Source organism: Exophiala viscosa (assembly GCF_022695815.1).
Source record: "Exophiala viscosa unplaced genomic scaffold EDD37scaffold_11, whole genome shotgun sequence".
Classification (NCBI taxonomy): domain Eukaryota; kingdom Fungi; phylum Ascomycota; class Eurotiomycetes; order Chaetothyriales; family Herpotrichiellaceae; genus Exophiala; species Exophiala viscosa.
Window position 1 is genome coordinate 590217 of NW_026944363.1, and position 20853 is coordinate 611069.

Below are 20853 nucleotides of genomic sequence, written 5' to 3' on the forward strand. Positions count from 1 at the left end.
CTCTCGGGATGGCATGTTCCAACTTCAGCCAGCCAGCCTCATGCCGTTATCCTGCTTTTCCTATTGGTCCCGAATATCATGAGATTACCTTTGTCGGGTTGGATAACTACCATTTCCACCTCGGTACTTTTGGTATCTCCTGTCTTTTTTTGGGTTAAGCTTCTGCCATAGGGCTCTAGGCTGGCTAAGCCCCCCTTAGACTCTCACCCTACAGACCGCGGTCAACGCATCAACACCTTGACTTGGCCTCTCGTGTCCGCGCATGAAACTCAGATCAACCCGTGTCACGGTCACAATCAGCTGGCGCCCACGATTTTGTCGTGCGTAAGGTTAGCGTCAATTTCGGTGTGGATGTTTTTCCATTTCCGGCTCACTGACAACCACAGCCTCGACGGTCTGGCCGACGCGGCCTTCAGCTCGCATATCGGTGACAAGTGGACATTGATGCTGCTAAGCCAGACGCGGGGACCAGGACCATTGCACCGGACATATCGAAATGCTTACCGAGGTATAAAGAGTACGTATTGCCCGCCTAGACAGGTATGTGATAACCCAACTTCCATCTTCATATCAATACAATACAAGCATCTCCGCAACCCTTGCAATCACACTGTCATCATTACCTCCTGCCCTTCCCAAGGACAAACAAACAAACATACCATACACATCCAACACCATGTCTTCCTCAAGCCGTCCCTCCATCTTCTCCCGCCTCAGCTCAAGCAGCAGCTCTTCCACACGCTCTTCCTCAGCTTCATCACTCAACAGCACATCTGAGTCTGAATCTGCACGTGCCCGTTACGCCAAAGACGGCAAGGGCTTCGACTTCACGTCGACGTACCCATACACCGCAGCCAATGTCAGCATCGCCGGCGAGCCAAGTGCGCTTGACTTGACCCTGCGCTACGCCAAGGACGGGAAAGGCCACGATTTCTCGGCATCATACTCTCCCTCAATGTCGATAGATGCCCTGCCTCTCGTCCCTGCCGACAGTCCTGCGTCAGCAGCTGACTTCGTTGGCATGCGGTACGCGAAGGACGGCAAAGGATATGACTTTGCTGCGTCGTATCCTTACAACAAGCGCTGAGCTGGGCTTTGGTGGTCTTGGTCTTCTATGTCAGATGCTGGGCGCTTACTACATGGCAACGACGATGAGTCAGGTGGCATAGAATGTCGTTGCTGCTTCTTCATGTTGTCCTTTTATTTTTCCTATGGGCGGCTGTGTGCGTTACTGTCGAAATACGAGATATCCCTTTCGTTTGTTAGCTAGCTTTTGAAACCTTCAATGTCAACATTTCTATGCTCATTTCTATTCTACTCGTCATGCTAAAGTTGTGTCACCTCGTGTCGTACGTCTTGGTATATCCTGCGAACGCCGCTGCCAACACCAAAAGCCCCGTCATGCCAACATCGAGAGATTGCTGGCATATCCGGCCGTCTAGATCTTACCCTGCGCCAGGTTGACTCCTATCTCCCATCTCGTATAATCATTCAAGCATTGGCACCACCGTTAACGTTCAAGAGTGGCTCCTTCTCTCCACTCCTAAGTCTCGGTGCCATATTCGCTCTCGACCATTCTTGCACAACGCCATTGTAATCCGTACTCCGATAAGCGCCAAACAGCTCGGCCAATATATGCGGTTTGCGCCAGAACTTCAAACCCAGATCCTGCAGCAGCGTGTCAAAATATGGCACTTGGTCGAACACCAGATCTGGAAAGAACCGACCATGTCCGAAGGGAGCGCGGAACTTGGCATACCGAGCCATGAGCGCCGTCTCCTCGAACACGGTGGCCCGCTCAATCGCAAGCTTGTCATTGAGGTAAGCGTAGACCCAGAGACACTGAAGTTCGCAGCGCGCTGTGTTGGCCAGGTTGGAGAACATGCTGATAAACACCAGACTGTGATCGCCTCGCGCAGTCGGTCCAGGTGGTGCAATTGCCCGGTACAATCGAAAGGGTGAGTAGTTCATCTCGGGATCAATCGTCGTGGTGTAGAGTTTCACCACGCTCGATGTCGCGGAGAGGTGCGGACCAGACAATAAACGCGGGAAGGCCTCGCCGATCCTAAGGTCAGCTTTTTCATCGAGGGCATTCCAGAAGTCTTGCTGTACGGGTGTCAGGGACGTCGACGGCACGCCGAGATCCGAGTGTGTTTCCTTCCGGGTAAAAGTGAAGGTTGGTTTGGCGGAGAAGCCGGTCGCGGTGATCAAGGCGGAGGCGTCTACTCCCTTGCTGCTTGTGAGATGGATATGGCCTGCGGACAGATGGGAGATGTCCTCGCGGTGGACGCGCACTTGGCCCATCTTGACCATTTCGTAAATGTCCTTTTCGAAGTTGTAGATACCAGATGCGGTGCCGTACCAGAATGGGCTGTACGACGAGTTAGTATCCCATGCGTTCAGACAACCGACGGAAGGACAGGGCAGCATAGCGGGAGACTCAACTTACCTTGTCTGGGGTTCCAGGACTCTGGTGGATTCGTGCAGGCGCATTCCACAGTCCTTGACTGTGGCCGCGTGCAGGTTGGCCCAGAACTTCTGCGCGATCGACATTCCTATTGAGGTTTGGTGTAGAAAGGATCGAAACTTGCTGAAGCCATCGTTCCATAGACATGGACTGAAGAAGGAGAGAATGCGCCGGGTGGTCAGCCATTCGCGTGGTACGGAGAACGGGCCCATCTTCGTATGGCTTGGAAATATCCATTCTGGGCCTTTGCCAGATTTGCGAATGATCCATTCGACTTGACGGCCGGTCTTCCCTGCGAGGTGGACAGCATCGTATGCTGACTTCCCACCGCCGAGGACTGCGATCGTCGTGACCTTGGGATTGTTGAAGACCGCGTCTCCCTTGAAACCCAACTCCGCTGAATGGATGATTGGTCCGCCGAAACCATCCGCACCTTGCAGGGTTGGACGATGAGGATGATTGGTGATACCAGTCGCAACAATCAGCTTCTTGGTCTTGTATTCGTGATCGGCAAGTGCCGTCTTCAATCTCCAGCCTTTGTCGTCCTCGAGTGGTGAGATCTCTGTCACTTTGATGTCGAAGTCGATGAGTCTCACCACATCGGCTCGGTCAGCATATGCTTCCAGGTAATTGTGCATTGCTTCGCCTGTGGGGTGTTGTCCTTGAGGAATGCCGAAGCCATCGTGCATAGGGAAATCAGAAAAGTCGATGCCTCCACGCAGGTTGTTTGTCTTGAGACCAGGGTAGATGTTTTCCTTCGACCAAACACCGCCGAGCGTATTATTCTGCACATAACATCATTAGATAGCGTGAACAAGCGACGACAGAAATGGTGACATACTGCGTCCAGAATCTTTATGTCGGCGTCAGGCTCACATTCAAGAATCGTCTTTGCTGCACACAACCCGGACGGGCCTACAAGGCTGTCAGTAATCTGGACACTCAGAGAGCTTCGCGAGGAGAGCAAACGTACCAGCACCGACGACCAGATAGTCATACATCTTTCAGCTCGTTGTCGACGGATCCAAGCGACTGCGACGGGTGGACGCAAGCCTCGAAAGACAGGGAGGCCAAAGAATATCGGTAAGGCGCCATCTTGGGCCACGGGTCCTGGTGACGACGGTTATCGCAGGACCTAAGCTTAGGGCCGACCGGATCTTCCTGCAGCACCATGTGCAGTGAAGGCTCCAATCAAGCAGTATTGGAAAGTGAATGTGAGATCGATTGATGCTGTTGGGCTTGCCTGTCCTGTTCAGCTGGGCCCTGACTCAGACGCCTCAAGGCTTACCGAGTAAGCTGATCCTGGACCTGGACCCCTTCGATAGTGTCCAATGAAGGGACGGTTGGGTTGCATGATACGATAGCCACGTCCAATACGTGCCTCTTGGTTGTACTTCTCGGGATTGCTTCCAGAAGTAATGGAACCTGATCAGAAAGTGGACGTTGCGGCTGCGGGAGTTTCAATTGTTGACATGCAGGTTTGTGGAAAGTGTCGTTGCTATTCTTGAGCGAGAAATACCGGGACGTAACAGCATTTTCAATGTGTCGCACCTTTAGGGGCCCCCGGGCCTAGCCTATTAGCTTAGATCATTTAGGCACAACCTGGTACTATTGATGGTCGCTTATCGCAGGCCTAGTGACACTGGTCTTATCAAGGTACCTTGCTAAGCAAGATAAGCACATCGCCAGCCTCGACCGTATCTCCAGACTCCTTCAATATCCCTTCCACTTTATAACTTCCAGGACCCGATGGTGACCGCACGGCAATCTCCATCTTCATGGCTTCGAGGACCACAACCACTGAACCGCCACCGACAACTTGTCCGACCTGGACTTCCACTTTCCAAACATTAGAAATCATTGTTGCCGGCACTTCTATCATTGAGGAGTCTGTAATTGTGCTCTGTCAGCGGCATGGTCATGTTAGCACTTGATATCGGAGAACTTACCTCTGGACACCTCACTCCTCAGCTTCTTTTCTGCCTCCTTACTCTGTTGCACTCGTCGGACTTCTTCCTGCCATTCATCATACAGCACCATTTCCTTGGCCAATTCTTGTTCCGTGCATTTTTCCTGCATTCTTTTCATGTGCACGACCTCCTCGTGCGTTTCTTCATAAAGCTTATTGTACTCAGCCATGTCAAACACACATTCCTCAATGCGAATCTGGTATCGACCGGCTTGAAAAGCTTTCGCAGCTGCGTCAAACTCTGACCGGCCGACAGAATGGAAGACTACCTGATCGAATGCTTCGAACAGCCACGGTCTCGAAGGGCTGAAGCCAGGCTTGCGACCATACACATCCCAGCAAATGCCCGGTATGGTTACGCCCCAGACTTGGTAACCACCCGGAGAATCGCTAGGATAAATGGCAGACGTTGCACCACCGGTGCCCAATGAGCCTGCCTTCGTGAATGTGCGTGATGGGTTGTACTTCGGTACGACCAGCCGGTGCCTAGGGTCGACCTGCACATAGATCGGAAGTCCACTCAGCCAACCCACTGCAATGACCAAATACGGGACCTCAAAGTATGATTTCTTGACGTCTTCTCTTGTCTTCAATCCGTTACTTCGCCGGATGAAGTCAATATTGTCCGGCAAATACACCGCTTTGGCTCTTTGAAGTACCATATACCTTTGTTCCGTTTCCCGACACTCGTCGGCGTCAAAAACAGCTGGGAGGTGAATCATGCGACTAGGTATCTTAGAAGTCGTCACGTCCGGAATTGATTGACTCAAACTTAAAATGGTCCGCACCGCTTCCACCTGTGTCGTCAACTCAGGGTCAAAATGAAAGAGTAGCGAACAGGCCTCTGTTGCAAGATAGCGTTCGAAGCCAATCGGCGTCTCATTCCGTATCAGATTCGAGATTTGCTGGATTCTTGCGCGGATTTTGACGTCAAAGTTTCCCGTACCATAAAGACAGGAAATAGCCCTCTCACCCGACTGACGCAGAATCAGGGCAGGGCGGTCGTCCTCGGCGTCGATCTTGCAAATCACTCCATCCCCGTGATCGGCAGACGGCGTTGCTTCCAGGTTGGTGAGCATGGCGGCTCTAGTCCCTGGCTGCGATGTAGGTTCTCTTTGTAGACCAATCGACTGAACATAATCGTCGAGTCTTCGTTCCTGTGACATGGCCTGCGTCCAGGTGACTGGAACAAAAGTGACAGTGTCGCCTGGACGTAGTTGTCCCAACTTCCACATGTCTGCTCGTATAACGACATGCGTCACAATAAATCCCGTCTGATTTGGTCCGTCGACTGGCATTATGACGCCAGAGTCTCCCGTGAAGCTCACGCTCCCCGTAGCGCACCCGAAACTCACCATATTGCTGGGATGGCTGCCTCCTTCACCCCCATCCTTCCTGCCCCATGCCGGCGGGGGCCCCTCCAAGCGGATTCCCGTCCTGCTGGAGTTGAAGCTGACTTTGTAGCTGCTCGAGAACAGGTGCTTTTGCCCTTCATGGGTGAGATACTCATCTGAGAACCACGGTCCAGGAAGCGCGGCCAATCTCCATTCGTGTCCGAATGAGGGACACCATGCGTGATCAAGCTGGTATGGTGTGGGTGGCAAATCGCCCGCTGCTTCGGAATCAATGGAAAGAAAGTCACCAGCCAGGATTCGTCGGCCTTGGTACCCACCCCAATTCAAGGATGGTGTGGTACTCTTAGAGCCAAGATATGTCGCAACATTCGGAAATCCTCCTCGAACAGCCAAATACGCGCGAGCGCCAACTTGAGTGTCACCAATATAGACTTCACTGTCCGTGGCAATTGTATGTCTTGTCCACATTGAAGCTGGCTGGCCATCGATCTCGAATGTGAAGGGAGCACCACAAAGCGCCACAACAGCTGGGGCAAGGAATCGAATTCTTGGACCCATCATCGTTATCTCCAAACCCTCTGTGCCTTCTTCGTTACCAACAAGCAGATTTGCCATCCGAAATGATAATGCATCCATTGGACCTGCCGGAGGGACGCCATTTGGTATACCGACTCGACCAGGCCAGTCCTGAATAGTTGTAGCTGTGCCGGGTTCGACGAATTCAATTGCACACATGTGGTAATGGAAGCGGGAATCCAGCATGCTGGTTGTCGTATATCCGGTTACAAAATCTGTTGACTCAAGCACCTGGATCAAAAAGTCAAGATTTGTTGGTGGTCCTTGCAGTTTCGTTTCTTGTAGTGTGTGCAGCAAAGTCTCGGTCGCACCAGCTCGATCCTTGGAATGCACGATCACCTTGGCGAGCAAAGGGTCGAAATGTGGCGACACGAATGTTCCTGTCTCGACCCAAGTGTCAATGCGAACATCCTTTCCCTGCGGGAAGAACACATTTTGAAGAAGGCCGGGAGCAGGTTGATAGTTCTTCGCCGGATTTTCAGCGTACACTCTCACCTCGATTGAATGGCCTTTGGGGCTGTCGCGAGCATAGGTCGACATCGCTTCCGGCGACAGCCCACCGTGGCCTCTCAATTCCTCTTCGGCTTGCAGTAACATCAGTTCAACCAAATCAACGTCGTAGCACATTTCGGTGATTCCATGTTCCACTTGCAGTCGTGTGTTGACCTCCAGGAAGTAAAAGTCTCCCGATGTATCATCGACCAAATATTCTATGGTACCCACCGACTTGTAATGGATTGATCGGGCCAAGGAGATCGAGGCATCCTTCAGCTTTTGTCGCAAGGACGGACACTTCAGAACGTAAGGGCTTGGGGTCTCCTCTATGACTTTTTGGTGTCTCCTCTGGATCGAACACTCGCGTTCACCGAAGAATAGGATGTCGCCCTTTCCATTTCCAAAGATTTGAGCCTCGATATGACGGCCAGATTCGACATACTTCTCGATGAAGAAACCATCATTTTTAAACAGAGCTTCACCACGACTCTTGACAATCGCAACGGCGTTCTCCAAGTCATGCACGTCTCGGCAGACCTGGAGGCCCATTCCACCACCACCAGCTGTAGCTTTGACCATGACGGGAAACCCTATTCGAGTCGCTTCTTGGAGGGCTTCTTCACTCCCGCTCAGCATCTCTGTGCCAGGAACGATTGGTACGTTCGCAGCAACGGCGAGCTGTCTGGCTCGGTGTTTCAAGCCAAATTCGATCAGAGTGTTGGAATCAGTTCCGATGAACAGTATTCCGGCCTCATACAATGCTTTGGCGAAGGCAGCATTTTCGCTGAGGAAGCCGTACCCAGGGAGAACCCCTTGCACGTGGTGTTTTCGACAGATCTGTACAATCCCGTCAATGTCCGTGTAGCCCCGAGAGCCATGGCCGGCCAGAAGGAATGCTTCATCCGCCAACCGGACATGGGCAGAGTCGGCGTCATCATCGACATAGATGGTAAGAGCCGATATGCCCAACTTCTTGCAAGTCGAGATTAATCTGACAGCAATTTCACCCCGGTTCGCAACAAGCACACGACATAAGTGCCGGCTGGGAGTCTCAGAGGAGCCCATGTTGAGTATTGTCTGCAGAGATCTTTTCGCCAACTCACAGCATAGTGTAAATGTATTTCGTGCACATTACTAACCGGAGCCTTCACCTATTGGTTGCCGACGTCATGGATGGCTTTAACAGCTGCGGAATGATCTTCGAGGCATCAGGCGACGGAGATGCGCACCAAAAGAAGTGGCAGTCTTAGAGGTGGACGATTCCATCGTGACAGGCGGCACAGGCGGGTAACAGCGTTTCGACATACCCAAAGAGGTCAAGTTGCCTGGTGAAGCTTGGTATCCGCACCCAGATAGTGACGATGATGGCATGGTGTTCACGGAGTCCTGAAGATGGCAACATTGAAGAGCAGATAATAAGTAAAGGATCATCTAGTCAATTCACGTGGCGGTTTTGCGACATTCCCAGGTTCAGATATTGCAGGGAAGATGAAGTGGTTGTTGCTTGATTACCTAGGTAGGTATTCGAGCTCGATCTCGTAGGCGCCAAGCACGTGTAATGCTGCAGTCATGTGACGCGGTCGAACCGTTATGACGTACAGTGCAAGCATTGAGTCTCGCTGTCGCTGACCTCGTCGCGTCGTGGCCTACGCAAGATGTTGTTGTCCAAGAATGAAGTTATCGCCTGCGAAAGACTTCGTCACCTCCTACGATACTGTCACGTTGCACGATTTTTCCACCTTTGCAAAAACGTTGCTGCCTTCCAAATCTTTGCATACGGCAAGAAGATGATAGGGGAATGAGAGACATGGAGTAAAATGATTGTTTCAATTGATCTATCTAATTGGGAGGTCTTGGTTTCACAGCAAGCTGCTACTCACACCCTGCACCACGAGAAGGTGCCTCCCATTGCAGGGCGGGCTGCAGAGACATACTGACTGCGCACTTTTTATGCACAGCGTTCTGATCACTCTCTGCAGCCGAACAAGAAAAAGCAAATGGCTAACGAGACATACTGGGTTGTGTGTTTGCACAACTTTTCTGCTCCTTCCCGCAGCCAGAACAAGAAAAGACATGAGAGTGAGAAACCAGCTTGGTACTCATACTGACCCGAGATATGGGTGTTCTGCTTTTCCCAAGCTGCAAGGAGAGAGAGAGGATGATTGTGAAAAGGCATGAGGTACTCATACTTCTGCCTGAGAGATGGCAGTTTCTGTTCGTTTCCCTCAGCCCAGGGAGAGAGAGAGGATGATTGTGAAAAGGCACGAGGTACTCATACTCCTGCCTGAGAGATGGCAGTTTCTGTTCATTTCCCTCGGCCCAGGTTGACTTCTTTGTTTGATGATGACGGCTGGAACTACTCATACTCAGGCCCCGAAGTGTTAGGACCCTTTCTGCTCCTTCGTTCAGCCCGGAAAACTTCTTTCAACAATGAAGCCCCTGGAAGAACTCATACTCAGATCCCAAAGTATTGGTACCCTTTCTGCTACTTCGTTCAACCAGAGACTCCAATGTTGTGATGATGATGGCTGAGCTACTCATACTCAAGTCCCGAAGTTTTCCAAAGGACCCTTTCTGCTCTTTCACTCAGCCAGAAAATACTTTTTTGGGGGGGTTATCGAAAGAGGCACCATACTGACAAGCCAAAGTGAAGACTTGCGTTCTGTTCATGTGCCTCAGCCGTGGACTTCTGATTCACAACAACACAACAACACCGCAACACCTCAGCACCACATCACCAAGCAAGAAGAACATCGAAAAGCGCTCACCCTCTCCATACCCGCGCATAAAGCCCAGAATATGATGAGGGGCGGCCCCCTTGCCCCCTTCCCCCTACACCCTCTCTCCCTCAACTCTTACCCTGCACCTGCTTTGACAGCGTCCTCCACCACCGTGAAACTTGCTGAGTCGACCCGCCGGGACATCCCCATGTCTTTCGCAACAGAGGCTACTAATCCATGGGGCGCCGTTTGAAGTCTCCTCAACGAAGAATCACCACACAGACTCACCAACGCTTTGGTTTAAAAACCTTGCCTGTGAAGGGATCGATCACATCCCGTCTCATATATCCCGGCTCCTCGAGCTCAGAAGTGTCGTTGCTAGAAAACTTGTACTTTTATCTGCGCGGACGGGAGCGGTCGAGGGAGCCGGGCAAGACGATTTCCTGAACATCGCTCAGGGGATGTGGTCTCCAACCAAGCAAGGTACCGCGGCTATCAGGAGTCTGGTGGCTGGTAGTGAATTGGCCGCCTCCACAAGCGCCACCCTGCAGTCCCTGACCGACGGGAGGACCGGAAAGAGTTCCAGCCCAACCGCAAGTCTGGACAGCCTCAGGCACGTGGCCTTCGTCGGCGTCAGGGGTGGGAGGAGTTGGGGTTGGAGATGGCAGAGCAGGAGGAAGACTTACCGGGCGAGGTGCCTCTGCAACCTCTTCGACGGCGTTCTTCTTGCAGGAGAGAATACAACCCATCTTGTTAAGATAAGCTGTCGTCTCTAAGTGTGGTTTGTGAGTGGTGTTGGTGAAAGTGTCAGTGTTGTTACTGGTGTTGAATGTGTTGTTGTTTGCTGAATCGAAATCCTGAAGAGAGAAGAAAAAGTCTAGGAGGAATGAGCGGGCAAGCCAGATACTTATACACGGCGGGTGGCACATTTGCCCACCCTCACTTTGAAGAGATTTTTGGTAAGGTTTGGTCGAACTTGGGTTCTTGTTGCCTGATCCAGTGAATTAGCACCACCTTTAGCAAACCATACGAACGACGAGGCCAGGGTACACCAAGGCCAATTGTGAACAGAATTGCACGCTTTCGGTTGATCAACCCCCTTTGTGGACACGCTTCATTGCACCGCTGTCGTCCTCCAGGTTCAAATAGATATTCTCCCTCGTTGTCTATCAAGAGTCCTTTGTTCACAACGATTCAGTACTAGCTGTTGTTATTCTGGAATCCTTCGTACGCAACGATAAAGTACTAGTCGTTATTATTCTGGAGGCCTTCGCTCATAACGATAAAGTGCTAGTCGTTGTTATTCTAGAGTCCTTCGTAGACAACGATATACTACTAGCCGTTGTGAATCTAGAGTCCTTCGCTCATAACGATTCAGTGCTAGCCGTTGTTGCGTCGACGTACTCCTACGCAAACAGGACCATTGTGCAAAACCGTTTGTGGATACCGACCCAAGCATGAGAAGGCTGAAACGGGCGGGTCACAGAATTACAACCAGCGGATCTGAAGCGCGACCGTTGAGATCGAAACTTCCGACCCATACACACCATCGGTGGACGCCTCTTCCAGATCTCATGCCATGATATTCCCAAATCTCAACAATCGTTTCCAGTGGATGGCGTGGCTGAGCATTCCGCGCCCTCCGTCCGAAAATCTTTCTAGCCATCCATTGGATGTTTGCAAGCTGATCATGAGCTGGCCCGGACATCAATGTGTGCCACTCGTTCAAATCACTCTGTGCATCTGACACAAAACAGAGCGAACAGATCCATGAGTGGAGGGCACTGAGAAATCGCTCAACCACGCGGTTTCATGTGGTTTGCAGATCTGACAGTCGGTTCGTAAATCCGATCAGGAGATTCACACATAGCATATGCTTCACCGACCCACCATCCCAGTGCATCTCTGATCAGAGCAGAGCAGAGCAGGTACGCCGGAGCAATGCAAAGTTTGATCCGGACACTGCAGAAAAATGGGACAGTCCAGATTGATCTGGATGATTTCCCGGGATTTACAGTCATTCGTAGCTCTAGCTGGAGGTTGGAGCTTGAACCGACTGATCAAATGCGCGCCGATGTCCAGAAGCTCCAAGGCGAGACGCGAGCATCATTTCTTGGTCATGGAAAATCACTACCTACGGAGAAGGATTGAGATATAAGCGACGTTATGGTAATCCTTCGATCTACATCTAGTCAGCAATCTAACCCTGTAACTCCTGATGGACCACGAATGGCCGGCTGTGCTCTTTGAACAAGATATAATGTCATTGTAAGTGTGAACGGTGTTTCTTTGTAAGAGTGCATGTACATATTTGCAGCTAGCAAGCAGAAAATTGTAGTGCTTGGCTTGTCGCCAAAACCTTAGTTCGATGTATGACCATGCTGTAGAATGACTGATGGTGAGAGTCGCCATTGTACCATACCGGTCAGGAATACTACATCGGTGGCAATACCAGATGCCACGCTTCTCAAATGCGGGCGTAGACGGGACAACTGACTTGCCGGGCTAGGCGAACTTCGTGGTGCTTCTGATGTGGCCGCAACAGTGGGGGGCATTGAATGGGATCTTATGTCTCATGAGAGCCTTGGATGGTTGGACCACGTCGAGACAAACTGAAAGCATGGTGTGAAGTCCAAATTGTGAATAATGCAGGAGTTTCAGTGGCTATGGAACGTGGAACAAGCTTTAACGTCTCCCGTATCGGAGAAACTTGCCGCCGCGTGAACATCGAGTGGTCCTAATTTTCGGGCGGACCTCTTTTGAAGAACCTCCTGCCTGCCTGAAGTGTGGGGTCCGGGAGTGATGTAGGACTCCCCAATACACAGCCTAAAACTATCCTTGCGTGGCAAGATAGGCCTGAGATTCAACGCCTCGAGGGCAACAAATTCATGGTGTCTGGCGAGCAATTCCCGCCAAGCGCACGCCCGGTTATAGTGGTCAGACGGTCAAAATCTGTGTTCACATCAAGGAATAGCGTTGTCAGCATTTGTCCCAAAGAGGAAGTCTGCCCTACCTGCCCACCTACCTCTAGCACTCTCTAGGTTGCTTGGTATGCTTGTAACATGCAGGCCGCCTAATTTTCTCTGGGGATGGCACGCCTAAAACTGTTACATCTCATCCCCCCACAGCCCCCGTTACATCGCGTCGCCATATCATACTGTAGATATTGCTCTCTCGTCTACTCTGTCTCTCTCCAGCATTTTCTTCGTCGACCATACTGGTACCATCTCTCTTGAGAAAACATCCATCTTCAGAACATCATGGCTCTTCTTACATTTTCGCGCGTCGTCACTCCAGCTCTCATTTTCTTAGGCGGCTACTGTTTACATGGCTTCAGCACCACAAACGGCCTATTTCCTGCTGTCGAATCCCTCAAATCCAAGCACCAACTCCCATCATCAGGCTCACTTATCAGCAAGCCTTCTTTCCCGAACAGCTTCACAGGTTTCGATCCCCCAGACGGACTATTAGCAACTTTGCTCCTGTTTTTCTGGCCCTTGCTAGACGGCTCCAACCCTGCCGCCAGTCTGTACGGTTTCCTTTTCGCCGGACAAGGCGTGGCACTTCTGTCGTCTATCATCCTAGAGGCCTCACGAAAGGCCAACAAGGGCCGGATAATTGCCTTGTAAGTTTACCTAGTAATGGCCACCATTGAAGACCACCATGTCCCTCCCAAATACTTTTTCGGCACGCCTCGTCAATCTGCACCGCCATGCTAACTAGTAGTACTTCAGCACCACGATCTATGGGATTCTCTTTCAGTGTCTAGGCGCTGGCCTGGCAGCACCACTATACCTGACAATCTACCTATTTACCTCACCCCTAGTGACTTCCAGCGCAGCGCTTACGCCTTCGGCACTGTCCATCGATGAGGGTCTGCTCACTGGGCACATCTTCGGCGTGTCGCTGGGCTACATCGCGCCGACAATCCTCATGACCCTGCCGCAACCAGACATTCTTCCCCTCGACACAAAAATCACCGCCATAGTCCTCTGGCAATTGTTCCCGGTCTGGCAAAGCATCATCGCCTATGTCGCCAAGCTCATTGTCGGAGCCAAGACTCCCTCGGCAAGCCAGGCCGATGCACAGACGAGGCAGATCTCCTTGCTGAGGACGGTCTACAAGCTCTCCCTGGCCGTCAGTACGACCACGCACATTGCAACATGGACTCTGTCATTATCAACACTGCTTCTTCCCAGCTTGTTCACTGCGCAAACAGTCCAAGACTTCCATCCGCTGAATGTCTTTGTACCACCAAATCCATTCAGCGATGTCAAGATTGGCAGTATCGCACAAGGCTCCCACTGGTTTCTCCAGTACGACTACATAATCACCGGAGCTGCTTATGTCATCTGGGCGAGCGCATCTCGGTACGCGGTTGGTGTGAAGAATGCAAAAGCCGATGCTGGCGGGTTTGGCGTCGGAGCCTTTCTGGACATCATCTGCAGATGTGTGCTTTTGGGCCCATACAGCGCAGCGTTGACCTTGCTGTGGGATCGAGACGAGGCTGTCTTCACCGGATCGAACCTCGAGGCTGGCAAGAAAACAGCGTGATTAGGACAGTGAGGCAAGATCACAAGTTTAGGGCGCGGGCGATCAAAAGCTCTTCCACGTTTCTGCTCGATGGGCCAAACAACTAAAATCCTAGATTCGTGCTATAGTAGTTGTATCCGATATATCATCTCAGTCATCATACTCGTCATCTCACATCCCCCAAGAGGCCTTTCGCTGCTGGGGTTCACCTTCGCTGCCGGCCTTCCCACCGACCTTGTTATACTCCTCTCCCAAATAGATTCACCACCTCGTCAAAAGCTGTTTCCGCTGTACGCAATCTTCAAATACCTAGTTTGCGTCTAGCTGATAGCCACAGCAATTTCTGCGGCAGCCTTCTCATTCGAATAGACCACCTCATCGTGGCTGACCTTGCCATGGTGCGCCTCCTTCTCGGACTCGCGAGCAGCAGCAGCCGCAGCAGCCACAGATCCGACGCATTGGTACTTGCTGAACTTGCGTGCCGGAACACGTGCCTCGAACTGTGAAAAAGAGTGTTAGCAAAGTATCCTTCATGACTTTGAGGTTGAGAAGAGACTTACCATCTCGTCAATCTCCTCAAAGGTGCGACCGTGCGTCTCCGGAAGGAAGAAGTATGTCCACAAAGCGGCGATCAAGCACGATGGAGTCCAGATGTAGCCATACTTGGGTCCCCAGTTCAAGGCGGTCGAGTTGATAAAGTAGGGGGCGGTGAATGTCGCGAGCCAGGCGCCCAAGAAGCCGATCGACGTAGCAAGACCGAATGTGTAGCTTCGAAGACGCTGCGAGGGGAATTCACCACCGCAAAGCCACGCGTAGGATGCGACCATGCCGTTGTAGCCGATCAAATACACCACGGAGACACCAACAATGACCTAAGCCAGAAGAATTAGCACGTTCCTTCTCCAACGATGGATTTGTAAGGAGCCTCACCTTTCCAGTAGATGTACCGGGACCGAGTTTGTCGTAGACAATCGCCACAATGAGCTGTGAAACACCGCAAAGAACCATGCCGGTGGTAAGGAAGAAACGTCTACGTCCCCAGCGAGTGATGACGGCGCTGTTGATCATGATTGCAGCGACACCGACGCCTGTGAGAATGCAGGCGTTCTCGAAGGGCGAGCCAACCGCAGCCATTTCGAAGAAGTATGTTCCATAGGAAATCATGTACATGGCTCCAGATGCAGCTTGAAGACTGATGGCAGCGCAAGCGAGGTACGTCCGTCGTCGGTCGACAGGATTGCGGAACATATCGAGGACATCGGCGCTCTTGGACAGGGCTCGTTCGGCCTCAATGGCATCTTGAATACCCTGGATCTCAGCATCCACTCTTTCAGGGAATGGTCGGAGCCACATGAGCGCTTTGCGAGCCTTTTCGGGTTGATCATGAAGGAGGTACCAGCGGGGAGATTCGGGAATGAAGAGCATGCCGACGCTCAAGATACCAGGAATGATGTAGATGATGCCTAGGGGCACGATGTAGGCTTGCTTGCCTGCCAGCTTGACGGTGAAGTTGTCGACAACTGTGCCTACCAGAGAGCCAATGGAAGTCCATGTCTGGAACAAGCTGATGACAAGTCCTCGATACTTTGCAGGGGCACACTCTTGCAGGTACAGCTGGCCAAACGTGAGGAACATGCCATTGGCGAGACCAATCAGCAGACGAGCAAAGTAGAGGGCTCCGATGCTTGTGGTAGTCATCATGATGATATTGGCAACGTAGCACAGTGCGCACGCACTCCAGAGAGACATTTTGCGCCCCAGGTATTTGGCGATAGGCCCTCCAAAGATGGAACTGATGAATGCTCCGAGGATCATGAGGGAGGCGATGAGCTGTTGGCGGGTGTAGTTGAGGTTCCAGCCAATTGGCGAGGTCGGGTCCTTTTCGCCAAAGATCTAGTTGATGTTAGCAAGCTCGACCACCTGGACGGGGATCATCCCCAATCGACTGGCGTACCTCAAGGAACCCCTTCATGGCCTGAAGACCACCGATGATACCAAAGTCAGTGCCATACTGGAATGGGCACATGCTGACCAAGGTACATGCGGCAAGGCATTTCCAATGGGCAAAGATGTTGTCTTTTCTCTCGGGAGCCGACATTGTGGCGGTGTTCTCCTCCTGTTTCGACACGATACAAAAGTGAAGAGTATCAGGTGAGGATGATCGTGACAATTTCTTGTGGCAAGGAACCACGATGATATATCTCAGAATCCCCTCAAAGACCCCAGTGCCTCCCCCATGGGCAGTTGACTCCAGTTGCCGGAGCTGTGTAACTGTTTTAGGAATGAGAAAGAGTCGAGGCAAAGGGGCCCCACGTGGAGGCAAATAGTGACCTGCAACTGCTGTCTTGAGTGATAGGGAAATGCGTTGTTCGGCTTTGCTGAAGCTGGCAGGAATCTTGCCTCGAATTGGGGGACGTCCGGGGTAATGCGGACTCGAGCTATACCCAAAACCGTCAATGACCCACCGGCACTTTGCATTTCGCTGCCGCCGTTGGTGCTTTTGTCTGGATAGCAGATCCTTATTTCCCTGTGTCGGAGACTGAAGCAACCTCGCCTGAACCAAAAGGTTCAAGTGTCATTCCCGCACTAACAGGTCGTTCGAGGCCACAGCTGTTGTGAGGACCCAAAGGTGCAAGGAGCTCTTCCATTTGCTCTGGAACCAACTATCATCCATGATCACCGGCCTCAGCAATCTTTACAAGGATTATACTGGTGATATGATCGAGCTGCATGCATTAGCTGATGGCAAATGTATTAGATCCGCTACGTTGATGCCTCGCATGGAGATCTGGGTCCGCGGACCTTGCGCATGAGAGAGCAAGCTCACCCGGGTCGTGTTTTCCGCTGAGTTTAGCCTTCGGGATCAGAAGTTTCTAGCCCAGAGAGGGTCCAAGGTCCTCCATCAAGCTTGACGAGTGACATGCTGAAAGTAGATACTGCATGAGAAAAGCTGCTTTATCATTCCTCCTATCCCCATTATGATTGAAGTGGTCGACAGTCCTCCGCTTGGGCATTCTCCAAGACTCTGGGGATTTCCGGCCCTTAGTTTGAGGCCGATATGCGGGGGAAAGGTCATTTGATGATAGTGTCAAATAAGCCCGTCCAATGAGCGTGGGCGCCTAATCAGAGGGACAGCAGAGGCTGGGTGAGATGCATGTCACTTGGGAGTTGTGCGATGCATTTCCCGAAAGCGGTTACTGCGAGCTTCGGCTTGCCAGCCACTGCCATTGTCAAGACGGCTATTGTTGTTGTGCGTCGCCCGTGATTCCCCTGCAAGATGGGTGTGCAGTCCATAGTTTTTACCAGGCACTCCGATCCAGATGCCCAAAATCTACAGTGGATGCATGGACAGTGTGGGTGTTCTCCTTGGGTGCCGTACATGAACTCTCCGTGACCATTTCACGAAACGACTGCCTCTCGATTCCGCCAACAAGTGTTTGCAGAGCGTACCGAACCAGAAGCGGGCTTGTCACAGCTTCACTCAATTGAGAGCAGCGAACTCCGCTACTCTGGAAATATTGTTCCTCGGTCAGAGCCGGCTGAGCCGCCGCTTCACGCCTCGACAACGCCGTTGGCCTGGAGCAGAAAGCTGCTCTGGGGGTTGTCATAGCGTGCGATGATCCGACGTCAAGCATATCGAAGGACGCATATCCGCCATGGAATCGAGCGTTCGACCTCAACGAGTATGCCCTCCCAACAACCACACCTGCCAGGGTGGACGCCGAGTGTCGCCACCGTGGGCCATTTGAGGACCGCTCACCATAGGGCTGTGCCCCAGACCTGGAAGAGCGTGGCCGTCCTTCCATAGCAAACTGTACCATTAGTAGCCAACTGGTGCCATGGTACCGAATCCGTCATCGGACTGGTCCTGCGCTTTGACAATGTGACAGAAGCTCTCCAGGTATTTGCTCGTCCTTGTCAAGTAAACACGAATTGATCGTAGTTGCCTTTCTCCCGGGTCCCGTGTGCCAACGGTAACTGCGTACTGGGGTACTGGGGTACTTGAGCCGCAGATGTTATCGCAACAGCAGTGCCACATTCGAGTGTTTACCTTGGTGGCGTTCAACAGGGCCTCCATAGAGTACCATGTCGATGCACACAAGCCTTTAGACGAAAACTCTCGACGAAGCCCCGCGCATGCTGTAGCGTCTCCCAAGGCCTGATCACGCTCTCTTCCATTTTCGAGGAACAAGCGCTGGCACGATCGAAGCTGTTTCCGGAACGCTTCCTATTCTAGGCCTTGCGCAGCATGTGCTTCTGGCCGCAGCCCCTGGCACGATTATCCTCGCCGCCGGATTTACAAGACACGAGTGGCACACTCTGACCTGGAGCATTGCCCCACTGCCGGGGTGGCCTGGCTCGAATCCTTTGGACTGCTGCCACAAGCTGCGCTGATCCGCAAGCCTAGATCCTGATAGAGGCAGAATGCATCCGATGGAGCTTAGAGGTGACTGCTGCTCTTGGACCAGGCGGCAGCATGCTTGAATCTGGAGCGGGCATTCCCGCGCCAATCCCTCTCTGATAAACTGGAGGACGTGCTATCCTTCCAAGGAGGTGATCATTGTCGACCTGCTCGGTAAGATAACAGTGCTCTCCTCATGTGGTAACATTGCCGCCGGTCGTGTGACCTGGTGGAAAGTGGTGGAATCTACCACATTCTCATCCATTTGGCACAGGGGGCCAGAAACTCTATGGGGCTGATATCCTCCACAAGAGTGAAGCGCACATTCGACTTGCTTGAGAACCTCCGGCTGGCACGAGCCGAACTCCCGGATGGATGTAGCCGCATTATCGCACAATGATGCCAAGTTACGGTTAAGGCAGGAGATGCGGTGGGCAAACATGGAGCCTTCGTTCTCCTTCGGCGATTGATATCGAAGGGGCGTAATTTCATGACAACAATTTCTTCGCCCTGTGCTTCTGACCTGTAAGTCCTGCGGAATGCCACACAGCTCAAGTGGCTTCCAGTTGATTTGCGTTCATGTACCACATTGTCACTGGCGTCGTTCTGAGCAGCATTGAGGCATGAAGATCTCGCGCCAAAGACATCTCGCTATCACCCTTCGGCACCATAGCCGCTGGAAGTGGTCATGTCGATACAGAATATGGCAAGTAAGAGCATTAAGTCGAAACCAAAGCTCATTGAGGTCGTGGACTCGAGCAGAGGGTCAGCGACGGTAGCATCCTTCAAGCCCATTGAAACAAGGTCTCAGACCTACACATCCCATCTCCCTGACTCTGTGCAAGGGGCTGCATCGAGTAGATGTCAAGCTTCTCATCGACGAAGCGAGAGTCCGCCGGTCCAGGCGGTGTATTTGATGATGAACCTTTGCGGTCGGTTCGATGGAATCAAAAAGGCAATGCAATGCCAAGCCAATCTATCAATCGGGCATGGTGGCTCTTTTGTTGGTGATCCCCCTTCGTCCCTATCATGTTTACTACTACCACGTTCCCTTCCCAACCTCTCCTCTACGCATATTGACCTTCATACGGCTATGAGTGGCCTCTCAGCCGCGAGGGGATGTGTACTAGGAGCTGTGGTACTTCAAACCCTGGCTAGTCAGTCGTTGACACCTAGCTCAGAGGGACTACCATCAATATTGTCGCCTCCTGAGTCTTACAGGCCGGCCCTCCCAAGACTCTCAGCCCATCGTGGCGATCATGACCGTCGAAAGCAAGGTATACGAGGTGTTTTCAGCCGCAAGTGGGTCCCATCTTCATGGAGTCACTCAGGATCGACACGAATACTTTACAATTTGCAGCCGCTTTCCCCGGCCGAATCAAACACAGTGGCGATGACATTGCGGAACGCCAGCGTCTGGCTTATGTGCCATGTTGAGGCCGGTATATCGAGATATGAAGCAAGTTATCCACGGCCGTGGATATCAAAGGAGCGTCCGGTGCTACCGATGTTGGCTGGGCGTGCGCCTGCCTGAAGACCATTTTCAGATATCACGTTACATAGTATTCCTCTGGTTTCTGAGGAGGTGATCGTTCATCTATGCTCGAAGGAGCTGTGGAGAGGCGATATGGTGGAGCACCTGCCGTCCGGATCTTCGAAAACTCCTAGTCAGGGAGGGTAAGGTGATCAGCCTTCACCCGACGGTTGCCCGAGTCCTTTTGGAATCCTTCTGGAAAGAGATGATGGCCAATGGGCTAGATGCCACAATATCCACCTCCAACCCTCATTTAGTGGAGGCTTACTCGGGATTATCAGTGAGGTAGGTGAGCTCTCACTATGATACGCGATGAGTTCCGCATCGAGCCTAAAAGTAGATCATCAGGAGCGCAGTGATCGGATCAACTGACCAGGAAGCCCCCAGAGTACCTCGTATTATTACAGTCTTCCATCCTGCGTCGGTCCTCAATCCGGATGGCAATCCTGACACGCCATCGAAGACGTGGACACTTTCCTTCCGGAGGATCCGAAAAGTGAAAGACATCAATGGAACGGGCTGTCGTTGGCTGCATTTGTTGACTGACCAGTCTGCAGTAGAACTATTGAACGCACGGACGCGAGTGAAGCTGCATAACTGCGAACACATGTTTGCGGATCTTTGCCTGTCAAAACACACTTGTTCTGATATAATCTGTCACTTCGGTCAGGCACTCCGTAGCACGAAGGCTCCTTGTCAATCAGTTCTCTTGAGACAAGAGATTATGGACTGTCACTTCCAGTGACAGAATGAAAAATAGTAGAGGTCTTCCTCAATTTTCATTCACGCGCAATGTCACCAG

General features: G+C 52.0%; 6 protein-coding genes across 6 annotated transcripts; 2 read left to right on the forward strand and 4 right to left on the reverse strand.

Annotated features, from left to right (window-relative positions):
* Nucleotides 1-1491: 1491 nt before the first annotated feature.
* On the reverse strand, nucleotides 1492-3468 carry EDD37DRAFT_653292 (dimethylaniline monooxygenase (N-oxide forming); the record flags this gene model as incomplete). Its single annotated transcript, XM_062818546.1, has 4 exons — nucleotides 1492-2371; nucleotides 2450-3252; nucleotides 3309-3382; nucleotides 3441-3468. The coding sequence occupies 4 exons, from the start codon at nucleotides 3466-3468 to the stop codon at nucleotides 1492-1494; spliced, it is 1785 nt and encodes a 594-aa protein (XP_062666874.1).
* Nucleotides 3469-3974: 506 nt separating this feature from the next.
* EDD37DRAFT_595225 (urea amidolyase) lies at nucleotides 3975-8356 on the reverse strand. Its single transcript, XM_062814574.1, has 2 exons — nucleotides 4417-8356; nucleotides 3975-4357 (listed from the first exon to the last, which is right to left on the reverse strand). The coding sequence occupies exons 1-2, from the start codon at nucleotides 7925-7927 to the stop codon at nucleotides 4119-4121; spliced, it is 3750 nt and encodes a 1249-aa protein (XP_062666875.1). The 5' UTR covers nucleotides 7928-8356; the 3' UTR covers nucleotides 3975-4118.
* On the reverse strand, nucleotides 7947-8356 carry EDD37DRAFT_140629 (uncharacterized protein). The gene has a single exon (XM_062809551.1). It carries the CDS (start codon nucleotides 8291-8293, stop codon nucleotides 8042-8044), a length of 252 nt encoding a protein of 83 aa, XP_062666876.1. The 5' UTR covers nucleotides 8294-8356; the 3' UTR covers nucleotides 7947-8041.
* Nucleotides 8357-12728: 4372 nt separating this feature from the next.
* On the forward strand, nucleotides 12729-14392 carry EDD37DRAFT_140783 (uncharacterized protein). The gene is made up of 2 exons (XM_062809555.1): nucleotides 12729-13207; nucleotides 13317-14392. The coding sequence occupies exons 1-2, from the start codon at nucleotides 12843-12845 to the stop codon at nucleotides 14134-14136; spliced, it is 1185 nt and encodes a 394-aa protein (XP_062666877.1). The 5' UTR covers nucleotides 12729-12842; the 3' UTR covers nucleotides 14137-14392.
* Nucleotides 14393-14435: 43 nt separating this feature from the next.
* On the reverse strand, nucleotides 14436-16213 carry EDD37DRAFT_659470 (MFS transporter; the record flags this gene model as incomplete). The annotated part of the gene is made up of 4 exons (XM_062819042.1): nucleotides 14436-14615; nucleotides 14676-14987; nucleotides 15046-16008; nucleotides 16070-16213. The coding sequence occupies 4 exons, from the start codon at nucleotides 16211-16213 to the stop codon at nucleotides 14436-14438; spliced, it is 1599 nt and encodes a 532-aa protein (XP_062666878.1).
* Nucleotides 16214-19082: 2869 nt separating this feature from the next.
* Nucleotides 19083-20216, forward strand: EDD37DRAFT_140734 (uncharacterized protein). The gene has a single exon (XM_062809553.1). It carries the CDS (start codon nucleotides 19206-19208, stop codon nucleotides 20049-20051), a length of 846 nt encoding a protein of 281 aa, XP_062666879.1. The 5' UTR covers nucleotides 19083-19205; the 3' UTR covers nucleotides 20052-20216.
* The last annotated feature ends 637 nt before the right edge of the window (nucleotides 20217-20853 follow it).